At 38.0% G+C, this 26,334-nt stretch overlaps 1 protein-coding gene and 1 long non-coding RNA gene across 7 annotated transcripts in view; one reads left to right on the top strand and one right to left on the bottom strand.

Annotated features, from left to right (window-relative positions):
• The window catches only part of sema5ba (sema domain, seven thrombospondin repeats (type 1 and type 1-like), transmembrane domain (TM) and short cytoplasmic domain, (semaphorin) 5Ba), a 137,111-nt gene that overhangs the window by 5,566 nt on the left and 105,211 nt on the right, over positions 1-26,334 (bottom strand). For 4 of the 6 annotated variants that reach the window (XM_058787077.1, XM_058787075.1, XM_058787076.1 and 1 more), the window contains 10 exons: positions 17,843-17,960; positions 17,403-17,584; positions 16,852-16,995; positions 15,175-15,322; positions 13,524-13,749; positions 12,068-12,280; positions 9,668-9,838; positions 7,015-7,149; positions 5,235-5,279; positions 4,203-4,408 (listed from right to left, as the gene is read on the bottom strand). In XM_058787077.1, coding sequence (XP_058643060.1) covers positions 4,203-4,408; positions 5,235-5,279; positions 7,015-7,149; positions 9,668-9,838; positions 12,068-12,280; positions 13,524-13,749; positions 15,175-15,322; positions 16,852-16,995; positions 17,403-17,584; positions 17,843-17,960 — 1,588 coding nt within the window. Of the gene's footprint in view, positions 1-4,202; positions 4,409-5,055; positions 5,085-5,234; positions 5,280-7,014; positions 7,150-9,667; positions 9,839-12,067; positions 12,281-13,523; positions 13,750-15,174; positions 15,323-16,851; positions 16,996-17,402; positions 17,585-17,842; positions 17,961-26,334 lie in introns of those variants that run through there. The other 2 variants (XM_058787079.1, XM_058787080.1) reach the window with 2 other exon arrangements.
• LOC131546939 (uncharacterized) lies at positions 792-12,213 on the top strand. Its single transcript, XR_009272804.1, has 3 exons — positions 792-2,138; positions 4,258-4,437; positions 12,076-12,213. It is a non-coding gene; the product is annotated as an uncharacterized LOC131546939 (long non-coding RNA).

The following is a 26,334-nucleotide window of genomic DNA, read 5'->3' as shown; positions in this document are numbered from 1 at the left end:
CCACATAGCAACATTTTAAAAACCATTTAGAGCACCCTAGCCACTGCATAGCAACATGCTAAAACCACTGAAGAACATCCTATCACTCAGAACACTCTAGAAACTTTATGGTGAAATGTTAAAACAACATAGAACTCCCCAGCAACTGGATAGCAACATGTTAAAAAAAAAAAAACTACCCAGAGCACCTTAGCAACTTCACAGCAGTGTGTTAAAAACAACCCAGAACATACCAGCAGCTGCATAGCAATTCTAAAAACCATGCAGAACACCCTAGCCATCACAAAGCAACATGCTAATTGCTAAACCCTAGCAACCTTACAACAGTACATTATGTTAAAAAAAAACATTCGGAACACTCTAGAAACTGCATAGCAACATGTAAAAAAAAAAACATGGTTATTGTTATTGTGGTTAAACTACAAATTAACCATGGTTTTGCTACACTAACCATAGTTTAACTATGATACTTATAGTAAAGCTGTGGTTACTACGGAAGAGGATTGGGCCAAGCAATAATAAAAAAATAAAACCATCTTGAGATTACAGTCATTTAATTTTGTGAAAAAAACTTGTTAAATTACGAGAAAAAAGTTGTTAAATTTCAAGGAAAAAACTCATTAAATTTTGAGAAAAAGCTAGTTGCATTTTTACAGATTCCAGATTCAAAATTTAACAAGTTGTTTCTTGAAATTTATCAATTTTTTTCTCAAAATTTAATGATTTGTTTTCTAGAAATTTAACGACTTTAATCTCGAGATGGTTTTATTTTTTATTATTGCTTGGCCCAATCCTCTTCCGTAGGTTACAAATAGTAATAGATCAGCCAAAAAAAACAGGGTTACTACACTTTTACTATAATAAAACCATGGTTAATTAATAAGGGTCAGAATACCACAGCAACCACAAAAAACATAAAAAAAAAAAAACATTCTGTTCTGACCACCCTAGCAACCTTACAGCAACACATTAAAAACACGCAGAACACCCTACCAAAATGCAAAAATTTTCTCAGGACACTCTAGAAACTGTATATCAACATGTTAAAACCACTTAGAACTCCACAGCAACATTTTAAACACCTTTCAGTGCACCCTAGCAACCCTATCGCTACAATAGGATGAACTCAAGAAATCAGGTTATTTTTGCGATTCTGTTTGGTGGTACTAGTGGACCAGAAATGACACACTGCACCTTTAAATATGTAAGGCACTTGTGAATGGAGTCCACTGCTGATAAGATGGATAATTTAAAAGTGGTGAACTCGGGGGTCATGGATGAAAATAATGTGTGTGTATGAAATGTAGAGCTCTCGAGAAATATCTTTTGTCTAGCTCTAAAAAAGCTGCAGCTCAGTTACTGGGGAAGTGAAGCTATGAAACATACAAGATTGATTTGAGTGACTCACCGTAGCCGAGAACTGCTGTGCAACAATTATAGTTTTCAATACCTGGCAAACAATAGCTGTACAAAAAGGCTGAGATCTCCATTTTCAGTCTGAACAAGACAGATGAAATTGCTTTTTTATCCAAGAGTCAATGAGTGACAAGCGAAAGGAATGTTTGCTGCTATTACGATACCAAATTACATCTTTCTGACTGTGGTATCTTTAGCAGGCTTTCGACAAACCCTTCCCTGTGCGAAATCGGAATATTCATCCTGATTTACAACATGGCTCTCAACGGATGCTTATTCAAACACCCATCAATCAGAGAGCCTCCGTGTCACACGGTTAATATCACACAGCCATCTGCACACCGACGTGCCCTGGGAATGCGTGGACAGAGGCCCGAGTGACGGCCTTTTGCAATGGCTGCTTCTTTCTCGATCCACTCGTATTGGCCAAGTCTCATAATGAGTTTCGAGTGAGTAGTGGTCATGCAGAAGATCGATGGAAAAAGTGGCAAAAGGCTCGCGCAGGTGTCACAGCAAGGACACGAGGTGGAGGGAGAGCGAGCCGAGCCAAACTAATAGGATGAGCTCAACGATCAGTCACAACCAGCTGTGGGAGTCCACTGAGCGGCTGCTGCTTAAACAGCCTAATGGAGCCCATTAATAAAGACGGAGTGTGTGCCAGGAACCGCGTGCAGCCAGAAGAGGCGGCTAAACAAGCGGCCGTGGGGAGAGTGAAACCAGCGGTAATCTCCAAACTATCAGTTATCTAGTGATGCTCATTTCGTACAAAACAAACGAGCATGCTCTACGATAGAGTTTGGCTTCTTGGCTGCTCGCAACTTTTTTTCTGTGGGGAAATGTAAAAGTAAAATGTCATTTTCTGATGTTGAAATACATCTTAATATGCAGAGTAAATAAAAGGCATTTGTGGGCATATTCCCAAGAAAACGGTAAACACTGTGTCTCTGTGGTGCTATAGAAACATTGATCTGTTTGATGGAGCATCCTGATGAGCCTAACATCTGCGAAAGAAATTTGAATATGGTAAAATGTGTAAAACGGAGATGTTAAACACACTTTTAAGCAGCTGAGAAGATTCTGAAAGTTGCCAAAATACATAAATACAAACAGGATCTGCAATCTGCCAAACTCCACTGAGCTTTATGTGGAATTCTAAGGCCACAGATTCCAAGTCGGCATATATTAGAAACTTATCTTCAGGCTCACACAGAATCTCTGCAGAATTACAATGACCGCTATTTCCAAGAGGTCTAAAAATCCTTGCCTTTTGAGTGCTCATTAAAATATATATATATATATATATATATATATATATATATATATATAAATTTGAGTATGCATTCAGCTACAGTATCAATGAGAGTGCAGTATTATTGTAGCACATTTTACCATGTTTTTTTCAGGATTCTTTGATGAATAAAAAGTTTAAGAGAACAGCATTTATTTGAAAAATAAATCTTTTGTGACATTATAATGGCTGCAAAGTGCATTTGGGAGACGCCAGGCCAATACTGACAAGTAGTAGTCTTTATCCCTCCATCTTAATTTTAGCAACTACATTGCAAACTACTATAATTCATTGTATATCTGAATTTTGCACACTATGAAGTAGGGATGCACCGAAATTTCAGCCGCTGAAAATTATCCACCGAAAATGACATTTTCGGTTTTTGGCCGAAAGAGAAAAGTCTGTGCCCAGCAGTGTTTAACGGTTTTGCAGGTTTGTTCACTGTGCGGTGTGACGCTCCACTCAATATTCTGCTCTATGAATATGCGTTCCATTGAGTTGCTCACGGCACCATGCAAACGATCCACTAAAAAGTGTGGTTATTTTATTGGCTTGTATTTTTTAAATTCAGTATCATTAAAATTATTGGTCCCACTTTATATTAGGTGGCCTTAACTACTATGTACTTACATCTAAATTAATCATTTGATACAATGCACTTATTGTGTACATACATGTTCTTACATTGTACTTATATTGTTAATAATACCTTTATGTAATTACATCTGTAATTAATTTCTGTAATTACATTTATAATTACACTGTTGACCCATCCCTTACACCTTAACCCACTCTTAAACCTACCCATACCACTTAACCTGTCCCTAACCTTACCCATATCCCACCTCAATAGCAGCAGAAGTGTTTTGCAATACAATATGAGCACAATAAGTACATTGTACTTATTTTTTGATGTAAGTACATAGTAATTAAGGCCACCTAATATAAAGTGTGTGTGACCAAATTATTAGTTAAGAGTTGAATTAAAAAGTCTTAATAAATTATTTGATATTATTTAATAAAACTAATGAACAATTATTAAAAAGCATTTTCAGTTTCAATTTTCGGTCAAGTGCATCCAGAAATTTCGGTTTCCATTTCGGCCCAGAATTTTAATTTCTGTGCATCCCTAAATAAATGTGTGCATGATTTTAGCAAACAGCCACTTAGAACTTCTATATGACTTTGCACCTCATCACAATTTCTGAAATGAAAACATCAACTAAACAAATCAAAAAATCCCCCCCCCTTATCATGCACATTTCACACAATGTAGACATAAAAATGTTGAATTTCTTCCATTTAGACTCATTCAAGAGAGTCTTCGTTTTTTTAATAACTTCAAGTCAACAGAATCAGAGGTCATTACTTGCGAAGAGCCAAGAACTATGCATACAACTGACATGAGCAGACAACAACAACATGCTAAACCCTTTTTACAACCCTTTTTAAAGCATTATGAGAATTATTTTCTTCTTAATATGGTGTCAACACTGACCTTGAACTCCATGGGTGTGTATTTCTCATTCTTTGGTGTGGTGTTGCCCTTGTAGTTGAGGTGGTTGGGAGTGGTGGGATGGATGACGGCAGACTCCTGCGAGGGCTTGTGGAAACGCTGACAGTACACATACACCAGGAACGACAGCAGACCAGCACCCAGGAAGCACGACACACCTGTAGCTATCAGGTGAAGCAGAGTGAACCCTGGGAAAACAAGAGAAGGCAATATTAAGGTAACCATTTGTCTGCAAATAACTGTAATATGTTGGCATTTTCATTCAGACCTTTGACTAAATATGCTTTTTCAAATAATGAGACAATATAGTCATCCTTGTCAGTAGATTCGGAGCGATATGGCACCATTGCATCCCTCATCATTAACGTTACATGTCCGTAGCCATCAACCAGCGGTAGGCAGGTGCTTCCAAGCGTCTGGCTGAATGATGCAGTACTGAGGGACAGTGCTGTGATTAGCCGGTCGATGTGACGGACCCGTAATGAGTGCGAAATTTGATTGAGGAGAGCGAACGTCATACCCCACCATGAACTGCTCTAATTGGACAACGATCACTCAGGAGAGCACCACTGCTGGAGCATGATGGGTAATATGTGCTGCCACCTGGAGAAACACCAAATTGGCATTGCAGTGCCAACTCTGAGGGCAGCAGAACTTTCCACATGATGTGGCCTGGATCCGCAACCTAAAAAGCACCGCTGTGCCCCCTCATGTATTTTTCATCTGGTGCATGCACTGGAAAAGCAGCACCACTGCATGGGAGAGCCACAAGAGCCGTGGAACACGACACATGGAAAACTGAAAATCAGCAGTGTGAATTATGAAGTTCACTCACTTAAACCTGCTTAGCGATTCCATTTCTGCCTGAGTTCAGGATGAAAAGGAGCTGACGTGAAACATGACACACAAGCAGCACATTGCTACATGTCTTTGAGCATTCACAAGAGCGTGCATGCATAAGCTCATACTAACATGCGGTGAACACCATACAAGCATATCGGTCTAAGCACTTACCCCCACACTGCTGGTCCTTCTCATAGCTAGATGCTGGGAGAATGGCTGTGTAGAGAAAGAGATGTATAGTTAGTGGCTGTTTGCACAAGATGAGCTCTTGCAAGAGTCTTGAGCTCTTTCTGAACGTCTTGAACTGATATCAAACATCTTTCAAATTGACAAGGCATCTTAAAAACACAACGATTGTGGTTTGAGATGCATCGAACAGTCACAGACATCCATCTAGAGCAGTAGCTGTCAAGTAGTTTTGCTTCAAAATCTAAATTCGTGTAGCTCAACCAGTAGAGCATGTCGGCAGTAACACCAGTGTCATGGGTTTGCTTTCCTGGGACCACATGAACGTATACCCAGAATGCAATGCAAGTCTCTTTGGATAAAATGGTCAAAACTGTTGAAATGTCAGATGCTTAGACATGAAGTGCTGACTAAAAATAATACCAGATTTTTAAACATAAAAGTAAAGAAAAATGGTCTAATATTGAAAACTGTCAATATTCCATGAAATGCATAGAGCCAACAATATGCAAAATTATTCATATCTTTATCAAATGGATGAGCAGCCTTGATGTCAACATCAAAAGACATGAAACATCCTTTTAAAAGCTAATAAGCTTATTTTGCTATTGTAACTATGCATGGTTAGTCACATTTTATTTTATTAATGCATTTTGTGCACTTTTTTGGTCTGTTCTGTTGCTCAATTTTGGGTTGTGACCAACACTTTTGGGTTGCGACCAGCAATCTAACCATAAACCAACAATTTAAAAATGAAGCAGGCTGGTGCAAGAAAAAATCCTGTGAGCAGGTCATTACATGCTCTCTTGTTTTGCCTCCCTTTGCTGAATTACAGCCAAAACGTCAATCATTCCCCATCTTATCCCACTCCACTTTCTCCTTTCAAAAACAACCTTCCTGGAAGTGGGACGATTCAAAGAGCTATAGATCTGAGTGGTGAGGAAGTCTCCTGTTTTATACCTGAGGGATGAGCAGGTCTGCAGTGATAAAGTACAGGAAATCACATCAAAGCCTGTCAGTCAGGTCGCATGAAAGTAATGAAATTATTATGATTCCTTTACGCACAACGTTATTCAAATATTGCATTTATTTGATAATGAACAGCCAATGTCAGTAAAAACAGTCGCAAGCTATTTTGCTGAATAAACCTTTAAATGCTCATTTAGAGTAAATATTCCATTTTGGTTGAAGTAATAAGGTGCACTTCGATGGAAACGGCATTTTTCACTTCTGCGATAGAGTCTGAAGTTCTCTATTACCACCCTGAGTCATGCTTTTCAAGCTCTATCTGAAATCTCCACAAAGAGCAGAGATGGGTATGGGGGTGGGGGAGATGTTTTGATTGAGATGCACAATTCTCCTTGATCTCCTCACCGTCTAAGACACCTCAGGATTTGGAACCCGTTTCCCAAAATTGGAGAGAAATTGGATGTGAGGCTGCCTTGTGGCATAACATTAATATTAATTAGAGTGCCTGATTCACTTGGTATTCCGCTCTGATAACTCGTGTTCTTGCAGGCTGGGTGCGTTCAGTTCTTCACTTTGAACACTTCCACTCCACCAGCCAGAGTAATGAATAAGCGCAAGTAAACATATTACATCTAATCTATTAAAAACAACAGCGAGTTTGACAGGGTTTAAAAGTGTATGTTTATTTAATAAGAGTAACACTGCAATTGGGAAAGGCTTTGCTTCATATTGGGATAGTTGGACGCCGTGTGAATATATATGTGTGTGTGTGTGTTTATATATAGCTCTCTCTCACCTGGGATCTCATTGCAGTCTCGGTGCTGGGAGCTGTTTCCCACACATGGTGTGGATTGAGCCCCGCACACTCGACTGCGCAGCTGCAGGCCCGAGTCATCGCACTCAGACCACACCGACCAGGCCATCCACCCACCTGCACAAAGACACGGGCATAAACACAGGATTTAAAGAAACAGTTCACCTAAAAATGAACATTCTGTCATCATTTACCCTCCTGTCATTCCAAAACCTGTGACTTTCCTCTGTCAAGCACCAAAATTGTATGTATATATACACTGTATGCATAAATGTTTAATAAAGTGGTCCAAATGACAATATTCACTATATTCTAAGTCAAGATTTCCTAAATGGGGGTTTGTGAGTTAATGAAAAGCTATAAAATAAAATTGAATGCAAAATTAAAATAGATAAATAGGGCTGCACAGTTAATTAAAACGCAATTGCGATATAGCTTTGAGCAATTATCAAATCAAAGGCTACAATTTAAATAGTTATATAATATGATATAATAATATAATTAGTAAATCACTCTGCAGGTGATGCAAGTTAAATGTGCATATGGGAACGCAGTGTGCGCTAGGTTCTCTTCATGTACATTTGCATAATTTCCAACATGTTTGTGGACAGAAGTGTACAGTACTTCACCAGTATTCCACCAAATTAAAGCTTAAGGATTTTAAATGTTAGCTTTACTTACATTTTGTGACCATTAACCGTCATCAGAGAACCATGAATATGCAAATGTATTGTTAAATCACTGAAATATTAACTTAAAAATCTATTACGTCTCCAATTATAGTAATTGCATAGAAAAGAGAAATTAGTCAATTATTTAAAATTGCACCTTTTGTTGGTGCAAAGAAGAATGAAAATCATAGGTTTGGAACAACTTAACAGTGAGTAAATGATGAGAACATTTTTCGGGTGAACTCTTCCTTTAAATGGAGCGTCCCAATTTTGGCCATGCTCACAGTTCAGAGGCAATCTAACCAGAGCGCTGCCGACTCAACAGCCCACCCACACACATGAAACAAACACCGCTAGAGTCACACGAGGAGGCAAAAATAATCACAGTCTGAGGCAACACTTTCACAGCAAGTGTACCGAGAACTTTACTTAGACGAAACTTTGATTTAAAATGTATTTGTTTGCTGGGAAAATCCAGTCTGTAAATAGACACATTCCTTTCATGTTTCAGCTTTTAAGATGCTTGTCTAGACCATACGCAGTCTTATAACTCTCCCAGAGCCTAACAAATTTGTCATTCATGAAGGGGGCCAACAGGGGCCAAATGTTTGAATTAAGGATCCAAAAGACTTTAAGATCAGTAGCAACTAGTCCCATTTCAGAAAATACAGATCCACAGTTAACAGTGATAAAAGGCAGCCCCGATAACTGCTACATCAATCTTCATTTATTTTCCTTGAACAAACAATATGTCATAAATTATTTGTAAAGCAGAATCCTAACTGTAATGGAAACTTATAAGTGACCGATATTTTATTGATAATTAAATACATGATCTTTTCATCATCTTTCAGCATGGATTTGAGGTGTTAATCAGAGAGTCAAAGGCAATACAAAGGTAGTATAGCATTTGTTAAAACTACAGGGCTTTACATGATCCAATCTTCATAAATATTTCAGTTTTATCTTAAAGGGACAGCTGGACATTTTGAAATAAAGGGGCATTTTTAAAGTGATGGCAGCAGAATGTGACAACAGAGCTTTGTACTGCCACAGTCAGCTTGCACACAGCACACTTCTATATGCATGCAGCTCACATATGGCACCATCTGTAGCCTGGAGGACCCCAGAAGCCCCTCTCAGAATCTGAAGAATTTGTTACTGGTGATTGAAAGGTCTGAAATCATTCCTTCAATGCAATGATAATCAGTTGGCCATAAACAATCCCATTAAAAAGACCAGCATATGTTGTGCTGTGGATGCTGGTGTGCTCACACAGCTTCTTAAAGGGATAGTTCACCCGAAAAATTTAAATTTGGTCATCTTTTATGAACCCACTATCACTGACTTTCTGCAGAACACAAAAGAAAATATTTCACTGTATGGAGACAAATGCTGAGACATTTCAAAATATCTTCTTCTTTTTTGAGTTCCATACGAGGGAGTAAATGATGCCAGAATTGTCATGTTGAGTGAATTATCCATTTAAATAGCTCAACCAGCACAATTTCCTCAGTTGACCATCCTCATCAGTTAAGTTTTGCTGATGAATACAATTCCAATGCTGATCAACCATGCTAATCGAAGCTGAAAAAAGTTACCTTTTAATTAAACAAACAAACAAACAAACAAAAAATTAAACAGGAAAATGTAATTAAAAAGAATTCTGAGAAAATGTGATATATTTTAGATATAAGATATAAACTCAGAAAAAGTCAGAATTGTGAGACATAGACTAAGTTACAAAAAATACAAAAAACAATAAGCCTCCATAGAAACTGTATGTTTTTAAATGGTGATAATAATGGGTGTTGATGGAAAGATGACACATTGAAAACCAAATGTATCTTGTGCTTACAGACAGAGGTGGAGCTCAATTTGGAGAGCCTTGATTTTTTGTAGCACATTTCACTTAAAGCTTTATTTTTATCCCATTTGTGGTTCTGGATTTGAACTGATCTTACCATCACAGGTGTGCGTGTTGCAAAGAGCCTCCTCTGTGTGCAAGCCGATGCAGATGTCCCCTCCATTGGCAGGGGCAGGGCTGGTGCATGTGCGCGTTCGTTGATAGTGCCCACCTCCACAGGGCACCGAACACTGCGACCATGATGACCAGCAAGACCAGGCGCCGTTAACTGCACAGACCAAACACGTACAAACAAATACAACATACAAAGACAAACACAAAACAATCAGGCAAGGAGGGGGACACAATCATCCAAGCATCAGATAAGCGGACGCAAATGCAGCGCAAACAAGAAAGACGGAGTGGAGGATGCAAACACAATGTACCGAACACAAACAAAAAAGCATCAATCAAACAGGCAAACACAAAACAATCCAAAAAACGGACATGATTGGAAATTCCCACAAGGCGGACAAGGCAAGCAGACATCTGTTATGGGATGTGATGGTGATCCAGACATTCAAATTTCAGGGCAGAATGTCGCGCTTGGAGGTTCTAACAGCTTTATTTGACCCACAAAGCTCCTCACCGAACACTTGAGACTTGTTACAATGAACAGCAGCTGTTCACCTCCATATCATTGTTTATCCTGTTGTAAAATCCAGATTAAGGTGGTGACTGATATCTAACTGGTCCAAGCTGGTCACCATAAACCAGCTTGACCAACTAAAGCTGGTATAACCAACTCGTTTGTAGATTATCTACCAGCTATCATGTTCCAAATCACAGCTACCACCATAAACTAGATTTTCCAGCACTGACCAGGATGGAAGCACTGCTGTTGTGCAGTTTCCTCTCACTTTAACAGACCCTGCCACTATCCTCTTGACGTCTCATCAGACTGATAGAGGAGAAGGTTAGGGGTGGCTCCTTCTCTCTGCACTAGAAAGCACTGTTTAACTTCAGTGGATTAGCATGTGTGTACTGGGGCACGACTGAAGTGTGAAGGCAGACCGATTGCAATCACAGTGAGTCCAGCAACCTCACACACTGAGGGAGAAGCCGGGCGTTGGATTGGAGTGCACGTCTGAGGTCAAAACAATGATTAAAATGGTTGGCTGATGTCAGTAATGTGGTTTGAATCCATGTGCCCTACCCCCTTCCCTTCCGCTTTGCTATTTCAATCCTATTTTCCCTTTCTGCCTGAGTGGAAAACAGCAATAGCAAATACTGTGGGTGCCGTTCATTTGTCACACTCAGAGAGAGTTTAGAGTGGACAATGCATTGGCAAGTAGCTGTCAATACGTCTAAAGAAACACACAAAACCAACTGTTCGGAACTTCCAGGGTGATTGGTCAGATAATTTGCACTGTGAAGGATCACAGGTGAAGTATTAGCACTTTCAAAACATGGCTCTATTTGTTTGAGCCAAAGAGGACTGTTAATCCTGGAGAGAATTTTAGCATTTAATTTTTTAGAATTTTTAGATTTTAGCACCTTTAAACTGTCTATTAGCATGCCCAAATTGTCTGTTAGCAGCCTTGAAATGTTGTTAGCACCATTTAACTTTTCATTAGCGTTCCTAAACTGTGCACTCTTGGACTGCATGTTAGCACCCTTAAACTATTTGTTATCATCCTTAAACTGTTTTTTTCAGTATCCTTAAATTGTCCAGAAGCATCCCCAAACATGCTCGGAATCGCATACTAAATGAGATTGGTCAGATAATTTGCACTGTGAATAATCACAGGTGAAGTATTAGCACTTTCAAAACATGTTAAACGTGGAGAAAAATGTATTTTGGCACCATTAAACCGTATATTAGCATGCCCAAATTGTCTGTTAGCAGTGCTAATTTAGCACCCTTGAAATGTCTGTTAGCACCATTTAACTTTTCATTAGCATTTCTAAACTGTTAGCACTGTATGTTATCAAAATGTTTTTTTATCATTCTTAAACTGTCCATTAGCATGCTAGCAATCGCATTCTATAGCAATATGCTAAAAACACTTTGAAAACATCTTAGCAACCAAAGAGCAACTCCTTCTGTTCTACTTATTATTCACTTATTAACAATTCAGTTTGATGCCATTTTATTGCACACTTCACCTTTAAAGTTCTGGTGCTAACTGGAAATTTCATTTTTTGATCTTGTCTTTAAATCAGAAAAGAGTATTCGATTTATCCTTGAGTTCATGTCTGTGTGGAATTATGGTGAAACCTCTTCATTTGACTGCAGCAGGTCCCTACAGGGCTTCTGGTTTCCATTAGCTAATGAAATCAGTAATACACTTCACACACTCTAATGGTAGCTGAGGCTTTTCCAGCACAATGAGCAACTACCTTGATTATGAGCATATGTGGGAGTCTATTTATGTGTGTATTTGTGTGCACATATGTAAATGTGCATTTGGAGTGTGCTTGTGTTTACATGCGTGTTTCTGTTTGTGTGTGTTACCTGGACAGGGCTGAGGATTGCAGTCCTGAAATTCTACTGGAGATCCCCGGCAGGCGGTGGGAACGCTTTTGCCCTCTGCGCTGGTGCAGGTGCGTTTGCGAGTACGGTAGCCTTTGGCACACTCCTGAGTGCAAGCTGACCACATCTCCCAAGATGACCAGCCAGAGCCTGTCAGTCGTACACCAGGCGTCTTGAGAAGCTCCTCAACGAGAGCTGTAAAACATATATTGCGTGTTACAATTTTGCCAGTTTTTTCAGTATTTTTCTATCCCGTTGAATGTTTTCCCAGCCTACTGACGCTGTTATGATGATACAGAATCCACCTGACTAATATAGTTATGTAAATGATTAGTTATCTTTACAGTTATTGTTCTTGGTGTGAACAGTCATTTAGTTGTTTTATTTAAAGAGCACTGCAGGGATGATGTATTTTTTTAGGTCAAAACCAGGAGAAGAGCATTTTAGCACTTCCAGTTTTATCGTCCAGAAGCCAATACATTTTTTGAATGGGCTTTGGGTTAAAAATCCTGAAATAAGGTTTGTGGTTAACCCAATGTCAAGATATTTTCAAATTTATCCTACAACAAGATACACCTGTTATAACCTCTTGTGATGTTTTTAAAGCTTTTAATTGTCTCGAAACAGATGTTTGCTAACAAGTGGCTAAATGGGACTACAGAAGTTGTTGGGAACATTAAATTCCTAGAACTAGAAATTACTTGACTCACTAGTCTGCATTTACAGCCTCATTGTATTTATAACTGCATAGTTTATAATGAACTATTCTAACTCAAATGTTTAGGGAAAATGCTTTGAAAATCAATACTGAAAGAGCTAGTTTTTGGAAGCTTAATGGGCTTATAGTTTGTTTATAGCTTATGTTTAGCTTTTTAGTTCTGGCTATTGCATGCAGGCTTCAGAATTGTTGTATTAATTCATGATGAACAAAATATTAAAGAATCATAAACTTTTGTTTGCTCACAAAGCTTATTTTCTGCAAGAATTCAAAAATCCAATGGAAAAATCCTATTGGGTTTTTGTTGAGAGAACCAGGGTGATGCTAACTTCCGGGTTGGCCTAATAAATACGTCATCACTGCAGCACTCTTTGAGTGTGTGTTTTTTTTTAAGGAGTGGCCTTTTTCTGTTTAATTCAAGGTTACTAAAAAAAAACCTACCAATGTCATGCTGTGTTTTACAGCGTCTCTGACAAAAAACATTCTGGTCACAGCATCCTGCACAAGGTGAATTCTGACACTCCCTTGCCTCTAATGCATTCCATGTGCACCTCAAGTGGTTGACCTCCCCCGAGTTCAGACAGCAAGATACAGTTAATCAATGTGGCACCCGACATGCGCAAAGTGGGCAAGAGCAGAACTGTGACCCTGAACTGTCATCGAGCCAGTGGTATCGGTGTGGTGTGGGTGTGCATTAGAAAAAAGGATCTATACACTCACAGTCTGTTTCGCAGGTTACCGTCCCGTCATTGGGGCAGAAGCGTGTCTCCACTTTACGCTTGCCCAGTTGAAGCTCATGAGGGTCAGCCAGTTGGGCCCGGCAGATGTAGCGTACTCTTTGCTCCTGCCGTGCTCCTCCCTGGGTTATGTTCACTGGGACCCAAGGGGTCCATGGGGTGTTTCGGCGCACCTCCGGACAGGACTCCAGATTACATGCCTGGTACTCCTGCAATGAGGAAGATTGACAAAGAGATGACATCATCCAGTTGCTCATTCCTCATGCACAGGCGACATTACTTAAGATGCACGTGAAGCTCATTCTTGTGCCATCACTGTGAACAGTTAATAAAATGTAATGGCTCCTTGCTAGACACCCGAGGGAGTGTTACAGTTCTTTGCAAGGAACGTTAATTTGAGTCCTAATTAAGTCGATTAAATTTGAATTAATTGCAGCTCTTAAGAGAGTTGGAGAGCAAAGAAATCTGTCCGATTTAAAATGCAGGAGCAAAAGAGCATTTTAGGAAACTGAATGCTATTTTGATTTGTCCTGATCTTTTGTTGTATAGAAAGACGCATTTCAGCATATAACCGCACAAAATGTTTTGTTGTGATGTGATTTGTTGACAACATAAAATAAACCATAAAATCATTTAGTGCATATAACCTTCCTGGAGTTCAATTTACTGTCCTTTTAAACCTTTAGTTAGTCCGTTTACTCTTGGGACCCAAAATGTATTTTTGTCCTGTGTAAATTCATGTCAGTTTTTATATGGCTACCCTAGTGAAAAGTAAACATATTAAAATGTATTACAAATATATTTATTTAAAGCTAAGTATACTACAAATACATTTACATATTTATGTACTTAACAAAAATTCCCTGCAACTGTACTTTTAGTGTACTAAACTGGTATACTTAAAGTCTGCTAAATTTGTAAAGATATACTGAAATATATTTGACTGTGCTTAAGTGGAAATATTGCAAGTATACTTCAGGAACACTTTAAATATCTTGCATTTAAATATCGATATTATTCAAAGATCATGCTATCCTCATCAATAGTGACATTAAAGCACATTTTAGGCTTAATATTAAGAAATATGCATTTTTATAGAGTCTCGAGAGATATGTCAGTAAATATGTTAATAGAACTGAACTATACTTAGTTTGAAACAAATATTTAAAATATATTACTTTTATACAACGGATAACATCACAATTTAAAAAAAAAAAAATGCATGCAAATAGAAACAGTATATCAAAAGGAGAAACCGAGGCAAGTATTCACACATTTACTCCAATGAATATTTCTCTGAGTAGGTTTATTTTAAGTCTATCTCTTCAAAGGCATGTTTTATTTCTTTTTCATTTTGAAGGTGATGAATGTAAATAACTACAAGGCCATTGGCAGGCTGTGTGGACGATCAGCTTAATGTAAGTGACAGTCTCAGAACTGCATAAATCTTCAAAATGAAACAGTGTGTTGCGTATTAGATTTGTCTAGTCCACTCAGTCTCTCCTGAATCACAAATGAGCTCCACTTTTACAGTACATCACACATATCTTTCTGGGAGGAGAGCTGCTTGGTTATCACAGTCGAGCAGGAGGCTTCAAGGCTAAAGCGTGTGTGTGTACTTCAGGTGTACATACCAGTGCACATCCTGGACAGCTATTTCCATTCTCACAGTTCCTGGAGCGGGAGTGCACCCCTCCTCCACACTCTGAGCTGCACTTGGACCAGGGCGACCATGATGACCAGAAGATGGGCTGAGGGCACGACACCTTCTCATTGCAGAATCTGGTGAGCATAAAAAATGTGTTTTACTCGTATCATGGCTTTAAGTCAGGCCTGCTCCGAGTTGATAAAACTCGAGAAATGTTTAAAGGGGTCATATTATAAGAAAAACTGCCACAGGTTTGACAACATTGCACTTGGTTATGAGATACTTGTAAACCTGGCATTTGATGTTACTGACGTCCAACCTGCACTACAGGCATCACATTTGACAGCTTCGGCAGAGGGGAAGATTATCGGATTATAATGCTTTTAAATTTAACTTGCACTTAAAATGCACGTAGTATCATGACGTTTTTAATAACATTTTGGATTAATATTAATTTTTATATTTTCTGTTTTCATTTTAATTTTACTTAAAGTTTCAGTAATTTTGTTCAGTAAATTTGTATTTTTCACACACACTCACAGTTTGTATTTTTATTTCAGTTTTTGTTTTACTTATATTACTACGTCGAGTAAAACTATATTAAAATGAGAAATATTGCCTTGTCAACTAGCTAAAATAAAAAAAAGTTTCGGTCACTATTTACTTAAAGCCTTTATGTATAATGCATTATTATGCCTTGCAATGCACCTTATATTGTATTGTAAAATATCATGAATAATTGTAACCACAGTTAATACATTATAACACTTTATTGTCAATTTATTGCTGCACTATGCAATTTAAATTTGGTTATAATTATTTATGACAAGATATAATGTATTACAATGCATATTATGAATAATTATAATGCATTATACCCTTTAATAACCTTTAATAAGTTTAAGTGAAGTGTTACCAAAGTTTTTTTATATTTAATTTCAAGTAATGTTCATTTAATTTATTAAGTAACAAAAACGTTGTTTATTTTATTATTAAGGTTTTCATTTTAGATTTCCATTCTAGTTTTAGTTAACTATAACTCTAACGCTGACTTATACGCAAACACAGCAAACACAAAAAATTGTCTTGCAAAAATGTAAATAAACAAATCTATAAATAATTCATTCTAAATTCTTCTTGCATAAATCAATCTATTCATCGCACAGAATTATCATATGGCTTCAGAAAACGTGGAATATATTCATATGGACTACTTTTATAGTGTTTTTGTCCTTGGTCAGCCCGTGGTCACTATGAACTTTTATTGAAAAAGTAATAGCATATAGTTTGGAGCAACTGAGAAAATAATGTCAGACTTTTCATTTTGGAGTGTACTATTCCTCTAAGGCACAAGAGCAAATAAAAGCAGATTTAATTATAAGGATCACTGAGTAAAAATGGTAATACAAAACTAAATAATGACTATTTTTGGTGTAAAGACTCCATTTAAAAAATCATGTATGATAAGACCCCTTTTAAAAGAAACCGAATAAGGAAGATTAATGTTTCTCGTATAAAAGTGGATCAAATCTAATTTGAGGCTCCTTAATTACATTACCTAATCTTTATTAAATAAATGATGAATATCTAAATATAATTATGATATGTTTCAGGTCTTGATTTTTACATTTAGATGTGTAAGAAATAAAAACTCTCTTCTTACCTCTGTTCTCTGCTTTGCCCCACACACACTCGGCCGCCATGCCTGGGCGAAGGATTGTTACAGGATCGCTGGCGGACTTCAAACCCAATCTCACAGCTTGTGCTGCACTGGCCCCAGGATGACCAGGGTGTCCAACCTCCATTCCTGCAGAAAAAGCAAAGAAAGAATAAACTGTGAGCATCAGTGAACCTTGGCAAGACGTGATGGGTACAAGCCCATTTTCTCATTTGGGATATAGAAATACTTTTTTTTTTTTCAGCAGCACTGCAGCATTTGATAAGGCTAATGTGACGTGATGGAAGAGAAAGAGGACAGGTTCGGTAAGGAATTTTGATCGGGAAACATTCTCAATTTGCTAAAGTGCTTGGTTCCTGCAGCGCATCTCGTGTGATGAGAGAACTGCCACTTCTGGTAAAAACACAATTCAGTTTCAGCACCTTAGATGCAGGATGGCAGCAAACGTAAAAAAAAAAAACAGACTGTAGAAACGCTTTAACTGAATTTTAATTCTTTGTCTGAACCATTGCTTTAAGGAAAAACTTTTTACTTGCCTTGAGCAGTTGGACACCTCAATGGTGGGCCCCTCGCAGTTTTTACCTCCACAGCGAGGGGGCGGACTATCGCAAGCCCGTGATCGGCAAAGACACGTGCTGGTGCCTTCGCCGTCATCATGGCTACAGGGTTGCCATGGAGCCCAGGGCCCGTATGCGCCATCTGTGGTTTGGTTCCTCAGCTGGAATAAATGAGAAAAAAACGTGTGAATTTGAAGGTTGGGTGCGTGCAGAATCTCAGTCCTAAAAAATAATGACCACAAAGCAGCTGCCTCAAGTGATGTTATCAATCATGCGGCATAGCACCTTTCACGCAACACAGATTTCAAAGCTGCAGAGGGAGACTGTCTGAGCGCTATGGAGACGGTGGACATGTGTCGAAACATCAGTCATGCATGAGGCAGTGAGTGAGGTGGACTCTTTAAACGGCTGGTCCTTACCGGACAGGCAGTGATGTTCTGGAACCACTGGCTCATGTTAGAGCTATCCTCTATGGTGGTACAACGGCGCTGCTTTCGGTCCCAACCACAGTAAGGGTCTCTTGCATCCAAACACATCCTAAAATAGAAATAAAAAAAAGAGTCCGGAAAAAGAGAAAGGGAGAAAGAGAGAAGAAATACATATGGGCTTAGTGCATGACTAGTATTGGTACATTAGAGTCAATTTTAAATTCGAACTGACCTCATTTATTTAAAAATGCATGTTCCTAGTCTTATTATGTGATTAATTCCAAATACGTAAAATTATTTTTGCAATCTTTAATCATACTGTAACTCTCTTTTGTTTATAAACAAATTAATACTTTTATTCTGAAAAGATGTTTTTAATCAAAAGTGACAGTAAAGACATTTATAATGTTAAAAAGATTTCTATTTCAAATGAATGCTGTTTTTTAACTGTCTATTTATCAAAGAATCTTGACGAAAATGAATCATAGTTTTCACAAAAATTATTAAGCAGCACAACTGTTTTCAAAATTGGTAATAATAAGAAATATTTCTTGATATTATTATTTCCAAATCAGCATAAACTGAAGACCGGAATAATGAAAATTCATCTTTGCCATGACAGGAATAAATTACATTTTAAAATCTATTAAAATAGAAAACACACGTCATATAAATTAATCAAAATTATATAAATTATAAATGACAGTATTTATTTATTATATTATTATTATATAAATAACTATTATATATAATTAAATATATGAATATATACATATGAATCAAAACCTTTCTGCTGACATCACTCAGTCCATGAAGGCTATTTGATAATGTCAAATAGCTATGTATTGTTTTAGCAAAATTTAATTTGGGCAACACCCTTTTCATGATCCAATAAATTCTCTAACATTAACTGGATAAAGTCAAGTTGAACATCCTGCTGCATTCATATAAAGGTAGTGAAAGAAAAATGGGTTGCAAACGGCAATTAACATTGACTTTTAACCTGAAGAGACATCCAACATCTGCTTCACTTGCCCAACATCGTAGATTAAAAAGCTTGCACATTAACTGACAGCAGCTCTAGGCGCTACAGTTCCCTGATACAAATCTAAAACATGCCTGAGAGAATTTCCCATCCTTTCTACAAAACTCTTGCTACGCAACACCTCGAAATTGATTAAATATTTGTAAGCTGCTAAAAAAAAGAGGCCTAATGAGGTGTAATTAAATCTAAACCCACTAATGAAGTTAAGCCATGAGTGCCGTTTCAAGGGCTCAGGAATTTGGGGCGGTGTGTTAGTAAAGCACCAGCAGCCTCACAACCTTCCCTTTAGCTTGAAAGGCTTGTTTTTGGCACAAGTGTATCAGTTTGTTTGCGCTGGCCCTCTGGCGTTCCAGCCTCAAGGTTGAAGAAACACACAGAGTGTTGATACAGTGCGGAGTGCCAAGACTGGATCTTGCCGAGAAGGGAGCTTGAACTGGGTTGAGTGCTAAACCACTCCAACGCTTCAACTCTGTCAGGCAAAATATCATCCTTCAACAATTTAATTTACATAGATTCTGGACGACCCTCTTTTTAAATGCCAAAAAGTGAATGTTTTGTCGTCATGCGTGCAGTATTGTTTAAAATCTATAGGATTTCTCTTTTTCAGTGGAACTAGGGTTATTTAAAAAGTTATTTAATTATTTAAAAAGTGAAATCAGAGTACTAGTATAGGAACTCAAGAGCAATGGTAGGTTACTCTTTGTATAACTTTGCTTATGTTACGAGTAGGGGTGTCAACGTTAACGCGTTAACGCATGCGATTAATCTAAAATTTTTAATGCGTTAATATTTTTTCAACGTAAATTAATCGTTTGATAAGGTTTGACCTTCTTGAACTTCTTCCCGTCATCGCAGCGTGGAAGGTCATCTATCATTGTGTGATGAGGGTACAGCGATCCAGTGTTGCCAGGGTAACGGCACAAGTGGGCTATTTTGAAAATACAGTCGCGGGAAAAATTACAGAGCTGTGGGTTGCGTTTTTTTTGGGCTACTTTTATAATGTACCACGGCCACTCAAGGTGTGTATAGACAAATAAAAATTAAAATAGATCCTTTTACTAATGTGTATTATACTTGGAATGTATCCCTGGCAACTTAAGAACGGAGAGGCGGTTGTAACATCACAAACAATGTGAGTTTCAGCAGAGCATACATGTTAAGTATTTCTAACTGGGTCCCATATGTACACCAAGCGGTGCTGATTTAACACCGGGAAATTTACTGTGTATATACTATATAATTACAATATATTATACAAGTACATCATTTTTCCTATCATAACAGCAATTTAAGGTTGAAGTACCACCAAGACTTTTTCAGAAATGGGTGCATGCAGTGTGAATTCTGCATCCTGTTCAATATGAGTATACAAATATGCACCAATTGCATCAGACTTGAGGTGCATGAAACAGGCCTGATTATCATCTTCTTGTTAGTTTCTGAATACAACAGCAGCTATAATGAAACAGGAATAAACAACAGTAAATTAGTTGAAGCACCCATAGAGTTATACAGTTAGTGCACAATTGAAGACATAAATGACTCCGGCCAATTAAAAGGATGTGAGGATGGAGAGAATAACGATATCTTCCTCGCGCACATCTAAGGCCCAATTACCCCCCATTACAGAGGGCAGAAACACAAGCCCTCAGGGCGCTGACCTGCGAGAACTACCCATTTAAACAAAAACTTTCGCAGTGATTTCATTAATTACATTGGAAAGATCCACTCCCGCGAACCAAAGTGAAAGCCAGCCTTCCATGTAATCTCTTAAGACTATGAAAATGTGCCGGCGTGGAAGGAATGCTGATTTGACATTCCGGTTGGCATACAGCAGTAGCCTGTTTTACTGATGAGCTCAGGAGACATGAACACGGCCCTGGGGCACTGCCAGGACTCGGCTGCTCTCAGGACTGTGCCAGCTGACCTAGTGAGGAAAAAACCTCAGTTAATGGCCTCCTGAAGGTGGTTTTTTTTCTCCCGAGCTCTGCAACTTACATTCCGCAAAGAGAGATTTTCACAGGCTGACCACCGTCACCGAAGGAAAAGAACAAGTACAGCAGAAAAACTGCCGTCTGGCCTTACAACCAGTCACATAGCTCACCTTTTATAAAAATAGACTGCTGGAAAAAAATAAGTTAGTGCACTTGAGGGCCAATTCAAAGAATTGCACCTTAATTCAAGGTTCCTGTGCATGGAAGAAGTGCTAAAACAAAAGCAACACGAACCGACATGAATCACACTGCTGTATAATTTAACATGGTTTCCTTACAGTGCACCGCTTCAGCAGCAAAGCCAGAAAACATTGCTTGTAAAATTTTAAATAGTGCAAAAAATAAAGTAACACATAAAACGATGTGGCAAGACAGTGGACAAAAGACGATCAATCTTTCTTTCTCCTTGTTGGTTTAATAGACGTTTTAAAGTCATTGGGAGGGCTATAAAAAATACTGTCTATTTTATAGGCCTTTAAAAAAGATGAACAAAGGCAAATAGTTATTGCCATCCTTTTAATAGCAATTCATGACCTTTTCGTTGTAAACAAGGGCCAAGGTTTTATTTTTTATGGATGCACTATGCTAAGAATCAATAAAACCAGCTTCAGGTTTTCTAGCTAACCACGTTTTGTCACACACATTTCTGTATATAAAAAACTATGTTTATCAATTAAATTCTCTGCATGTTAGATACAGTACTATTTATGTATTCCAGTGAAATAGTACAGAAAAATTCTCTCAAATTAGAAAAAGAAAATAGATTTTCTCCATATGACCCCTCTTTAATATTTTGTTTTTTTAGGAAACTGCCAGAGCCAAATAGGTCCCATAAATTTCAGCTTGAGAGATTTTCACACACACCAATCGCTGACAGCTTATCGCAGACAGAGATAAGATGGTCAGATGCTTTAATGGCTTCATCTCAGGAGAAGAAGAAAAGATGCTATTTGTCAGAAGTTCAGGACAGTGGGGTTTGAAACATATTGCCTGTCTTAATCAAGAATGGGAGAAAGCACATGAGAAAAATGGCTTCAATTTTGGGACTCTGCCAGTGGAGAGTCAGTTAAAAGCCAGTGGTAATAAATGCTCTCACCTTCTGATTACTTTCTTTCCCTGCCTTTCCTCTCTCTGCACATCCTCCAGTTGCTCAAGTGCTGGGCAGCGTGCTCAAACAAGCTGCGAGCTCTCAAACCCGGTGTTTTTTAGCACCCTGTTGACAAGCTGGTGGCTGTAAATTGTTTGGGTCAGACGGGGGCCTCTAAAATGAGAATTTCTTACAGGCTGGCTATAAGGCTTAGCCACAGGTAAAGGACGAAGTGCCTTCAGGAAATATATTTATCACCACATGACCATGGAATTTGATGATGTTACCATAGCAAGGCACAGTAAATTTGTGCTGTTCAGATTACGGTAATTAAGAGTTTTTGACTGGAAAAACAAAACAAAAAGCTTACCAGTTGGAAACTCCATGAAAACTTACATCATATATACAGTATATTTCTCTTTTTTACAGCCTGCTGCACTTTCTTAGTTCTTATTTTAAAAAGCATATAAAGGTGAATTAAAGTAGTGATTAAATATTTTGCTGTCATTAACAGAACCACATATGGAACCTTTTTGGCATTATGAGGGTTGCCGTGGAAACAAATAATTTGAGGATGTGCTCAGAGTAGAATCTCAGGTTGTCAGCTCGTAATTGCACTAATTTTAACACAACATGAATGCAGCATTATTGCAGATACAATTATGCTGGTGCAACCTAAGGTTAAGCACACAATAGTCGCAGATCACGATTTCATCCCTGCGGAGATCAATCCAACAATTTTCCTTAAATTGTGAGATCTAAGACTGTCATTAGATTAGTTTCACAATGCTTGTTTGAATTGTGAGTCATTAAATATTCCTGTTTATTATTATGTCTTGTTATATTGGTCTGTATACACTACCATTCAATTTGGGGTCGGTAAGTTTTTAAAAATCTTATGTTTACCAAGGTTGCATTAATTTGATAAAAATACAGTAAAACATTAATATTGTGAAATATTATTACAACTTAAAAAAAATTTAAAAAAATTCCTATTCCTAAATGTATTTTATGTGCCCTTGCTGAAAAAGTTCATTAAGCAAAAAACTTTCAATTGGTAGTGTAAATGAAAACTAGTAAATATTCTTAAATGAATAACATTTTTACTTGTGTTCATATATTTAAAAAAATGCCTTCATTATTTTTAACTGGATTTTTACTGTTTTAGTTTTTACATTAAACAATTTCAATGTACTTAACTACGACAGTTCTGATGATAAAAAATTACCCTTTTAAGTAGCTTCATAGCATACGCAAAAATAATAAAAGATACATAAAATATTGTCACAAGGCTTAGAAATAGTCAAAAATAAACATTCAGGTCAGCTCTACACCCCACCATCCATTAAGCAAGAGAGGTCTAAAAACTACAACATGTAGTGACTGCTACAGAAAAAATCCCCCATAAATGAATGCCAACATCCAAAATTACATCCTAAATAGTGACCAAGCATCTCTGTTGACATGGGAACATGGGTTTGCCACATCAGAAGAAGTAGGAAAGGAAAGCTGTAAAAACATATTTGCGGTTTTCTAAGTAAAGCTTGTGATTTGGGTTGTTTGCTGTATGCTCTGTTTGCTATAGATGTTTGTAACCTCAAACCCACATTCCTAACAGCGCTCCAAGACTTCATCATCTCATCATCAAAACTGTCAGCACTAACTGCGCTGCTGTCTCTAATTAGGCTGTTGAATGTAAAATACTTCATCAACAACAGACTTAAGTCAGGGTAGATGCCATGATTAATTTGATGAAAATGAAGCTGTAAGGAGTTGTCATGATCCCAGGTCAAGTTGTATTTTCACAACCCATTTTTTTTTCATTGGAAAACATTTGGAAGACTGTGTGTTGTTGGCTGAATCAGGGACAAGTGAACTCAAAGACAGCTTAATTATTCAGTACTTCTCTAAGACCAATAAATCAAGCAGTCGTTTTTGAAAATATGCCCGTTTACTATAAGGTCCATTGCCACATATGTGTAAATGGTTAATATCAGAAGTACTTTTATCCCACCCACACCACCAATACTCAGCGTTTTGCTGTCACTGGTAGTCTCGCTAAGAACACAGCCCATCAGCTTCCACATTTGTTTCGTCCTTGATTAGTAATCGCTGTCTTTAAGATTATCGATCTGGCCCAGCCGGTTGGTCCCTTTAGATCCCGTCAAACAATCAGCTGGCTGATCAGAGTAAATTAGTTTTGCAAATCAGAGGCGAGAGGCTAAGGTTCATGAACATGAGCAGAAAAGAGAGTTTCGAGGGATCAAACTTAATTATCGCTCTGCTTTCAAGCCAGAGCCACCAACAATGTAGATTAAGTCATTAATAAACACTTCTCCAAAGGCAAGACCGGCGAGACTTCGAGAGCGTTCTCTTTGTCTCTTTTCATCTGTAAAGGAAAATAGCAGCACAAGGGCAGCTACTGTGAACAGAAGCAGAATGATTTTAAAGTAATCATACACCAAGCCATTACATTTTGAAAGCCTGCTATTCTTTTTTGTCCGTTTTGTTTGCATTGATTTGATTTGTTTCCTTGCAACAAGGGCATCACAGAATTTGTCTCTCACATCACTGATGCAATCTTACATGCCTTATTTGCATCTGACCTACAGAAACTTTCTTTAGATTGCTTTGGTCCAAAAAACGATTTGCTAAACAACGAGTCTGGTGCTACAATATGGGGTGTCAATATAAAACCTTGAAAAAAGCTCAATTTTTTTTGTCAGATTTAACAAAAATATCATCAGATTTACATTAAAAGCATATCAGGTATTATTAGACATAAATTGTTGCACTACTTGACATATCAGAGAGTCATTGTGACATGTTTCTGCGACAGCTCTAGGCTCTGAAAAAGCAAGAATCATCTCTTTCTTCTGAGGAAGACAAAAGGGGAAATTTTGAAGACTGGTGGTTACTTATTCCAAAAAAAGACACTAACCTGGTTAGCCTGGTTCAATTTACTTGTGTGGTCATTTTGTGCTCCATGAAAGAAATAATGGTCGAAATAAAGGAAATAAAGGCATAAAATGTTGGTATAGTACTGGTAACTGTTATGTAGTAATAGTAATAGTTTAATAGTAAATGTTGGTAACTGTGATCTATGCAAAAATAGTTTCAAATGTTTAAAGTATAGCAAAATTGGGCTGTTATATGCTAATATATTTAATACAATTGTAAATAAATATAAAAAATGGGCTATTCTATGCTAAATGTGTTGTTGTTTTTGAAATACGCTTGAAATATTTTTTACAGATAGATCAATCTGCTAAATGTCTTAGCTAGATCTAAATCCTGAGGATTTATATCATCGATATATAATCACTATATTACCCAGCCCAAAAATTTGCTCTGTATTAAAGCATTGGAAAAATACCAGTATGCCTTAGTAAAGATACTTTGAAGCAATGTGTTTTGTGGAAAGCGCTATACAAATAAATATGACTTGACTTGACATTCAACACTCCATAATATAATCGATACAGTCTCTAGAAGCAGCTATCCACCTTATCCTCCATAACATGATTATTCGTTTCAGTCAAAGCTCAAGGAGAGAAAGAGAGGACTGGTGCAGCAGGAAATGAATAAAAACCTCTTGACCGCAGCTCATATGCAGCCATGTCACACCTCTATGACGTTTCATATGTGAGTACAGCATTAATGAAATGTCAAAGCTGCGCTGCTGTATTGTGTTCAAAGGTGAATGTGCTCAGGATGTGGCAGAAATCAAAGGGAAATTACGGATTAAGGATTAAGGACTCTCTTCTCTGGCCTGCCCTTGGAACCCAGTGTGATTGTTCCTCCCTGCTGGGTTTTAAATAGAGCTAGCAAAGTTCGCTTCCGCTCCATCTCTCACATCTCACCTACACCTTGCTTAGTATTCAACACCCTCAGCCTTCACCACATAGCCTTGTGTGTGTTTCCGTGCATGGGAGAGAGTGTGCACACATATTGAGAAGTGAAATCAAAGTGCTGACTAATCATCAGCTCGCAGTCAAATATGTTTGCCCTCACAGAAAACCCTTCACTCGAGACGGCACCCTTCCTCTTTCCTTTGAACCCTCCTAGCTTCCTTTATCTCTCCCTCGTTCATCCAAACCCACACTCGATCTTTCACCTTCGTGCACGGCGCGCAGAGAGAGCGGACAGAGCGCTCAATGTGCTCCTCTGGCAAATTGAGCCTGACTGTTGTCCCCACCCTGCATTTGGAGTGGGAAGTTGATGGAAAGCTTTGATAGAATACACGCGGGCTGTCAAACGGCGCTCCTCTTACTGCTTCAGTCACCCGTGAGGAGGAATTTCTTTTCCAATGACAGATCAAGGGTATAATTCCACAGAGGTGGGTAACAAGAGCTCT

This window comes from Onychostoma macrolepis, chromosome 09 (genome assembly GCF_012432095.1).
Source record: "Onychostoma macrolepis isolate SWU-2019 chromosome 09, ASM1243209v1, whole genome shotgun sequence".
Taxonomy (NCBI): Eukaryota; Metazoa; Chordata; class Actinopteri; order Cypriniformes; family Cyprinidae; genus Onychostoma; species Onychostoma macrolepis.
The sequence above is the reverse complement of the archived record's forward strand: the minus strand, read 5'-3'. Positions and strand labels throughout refer to the sequence as shown.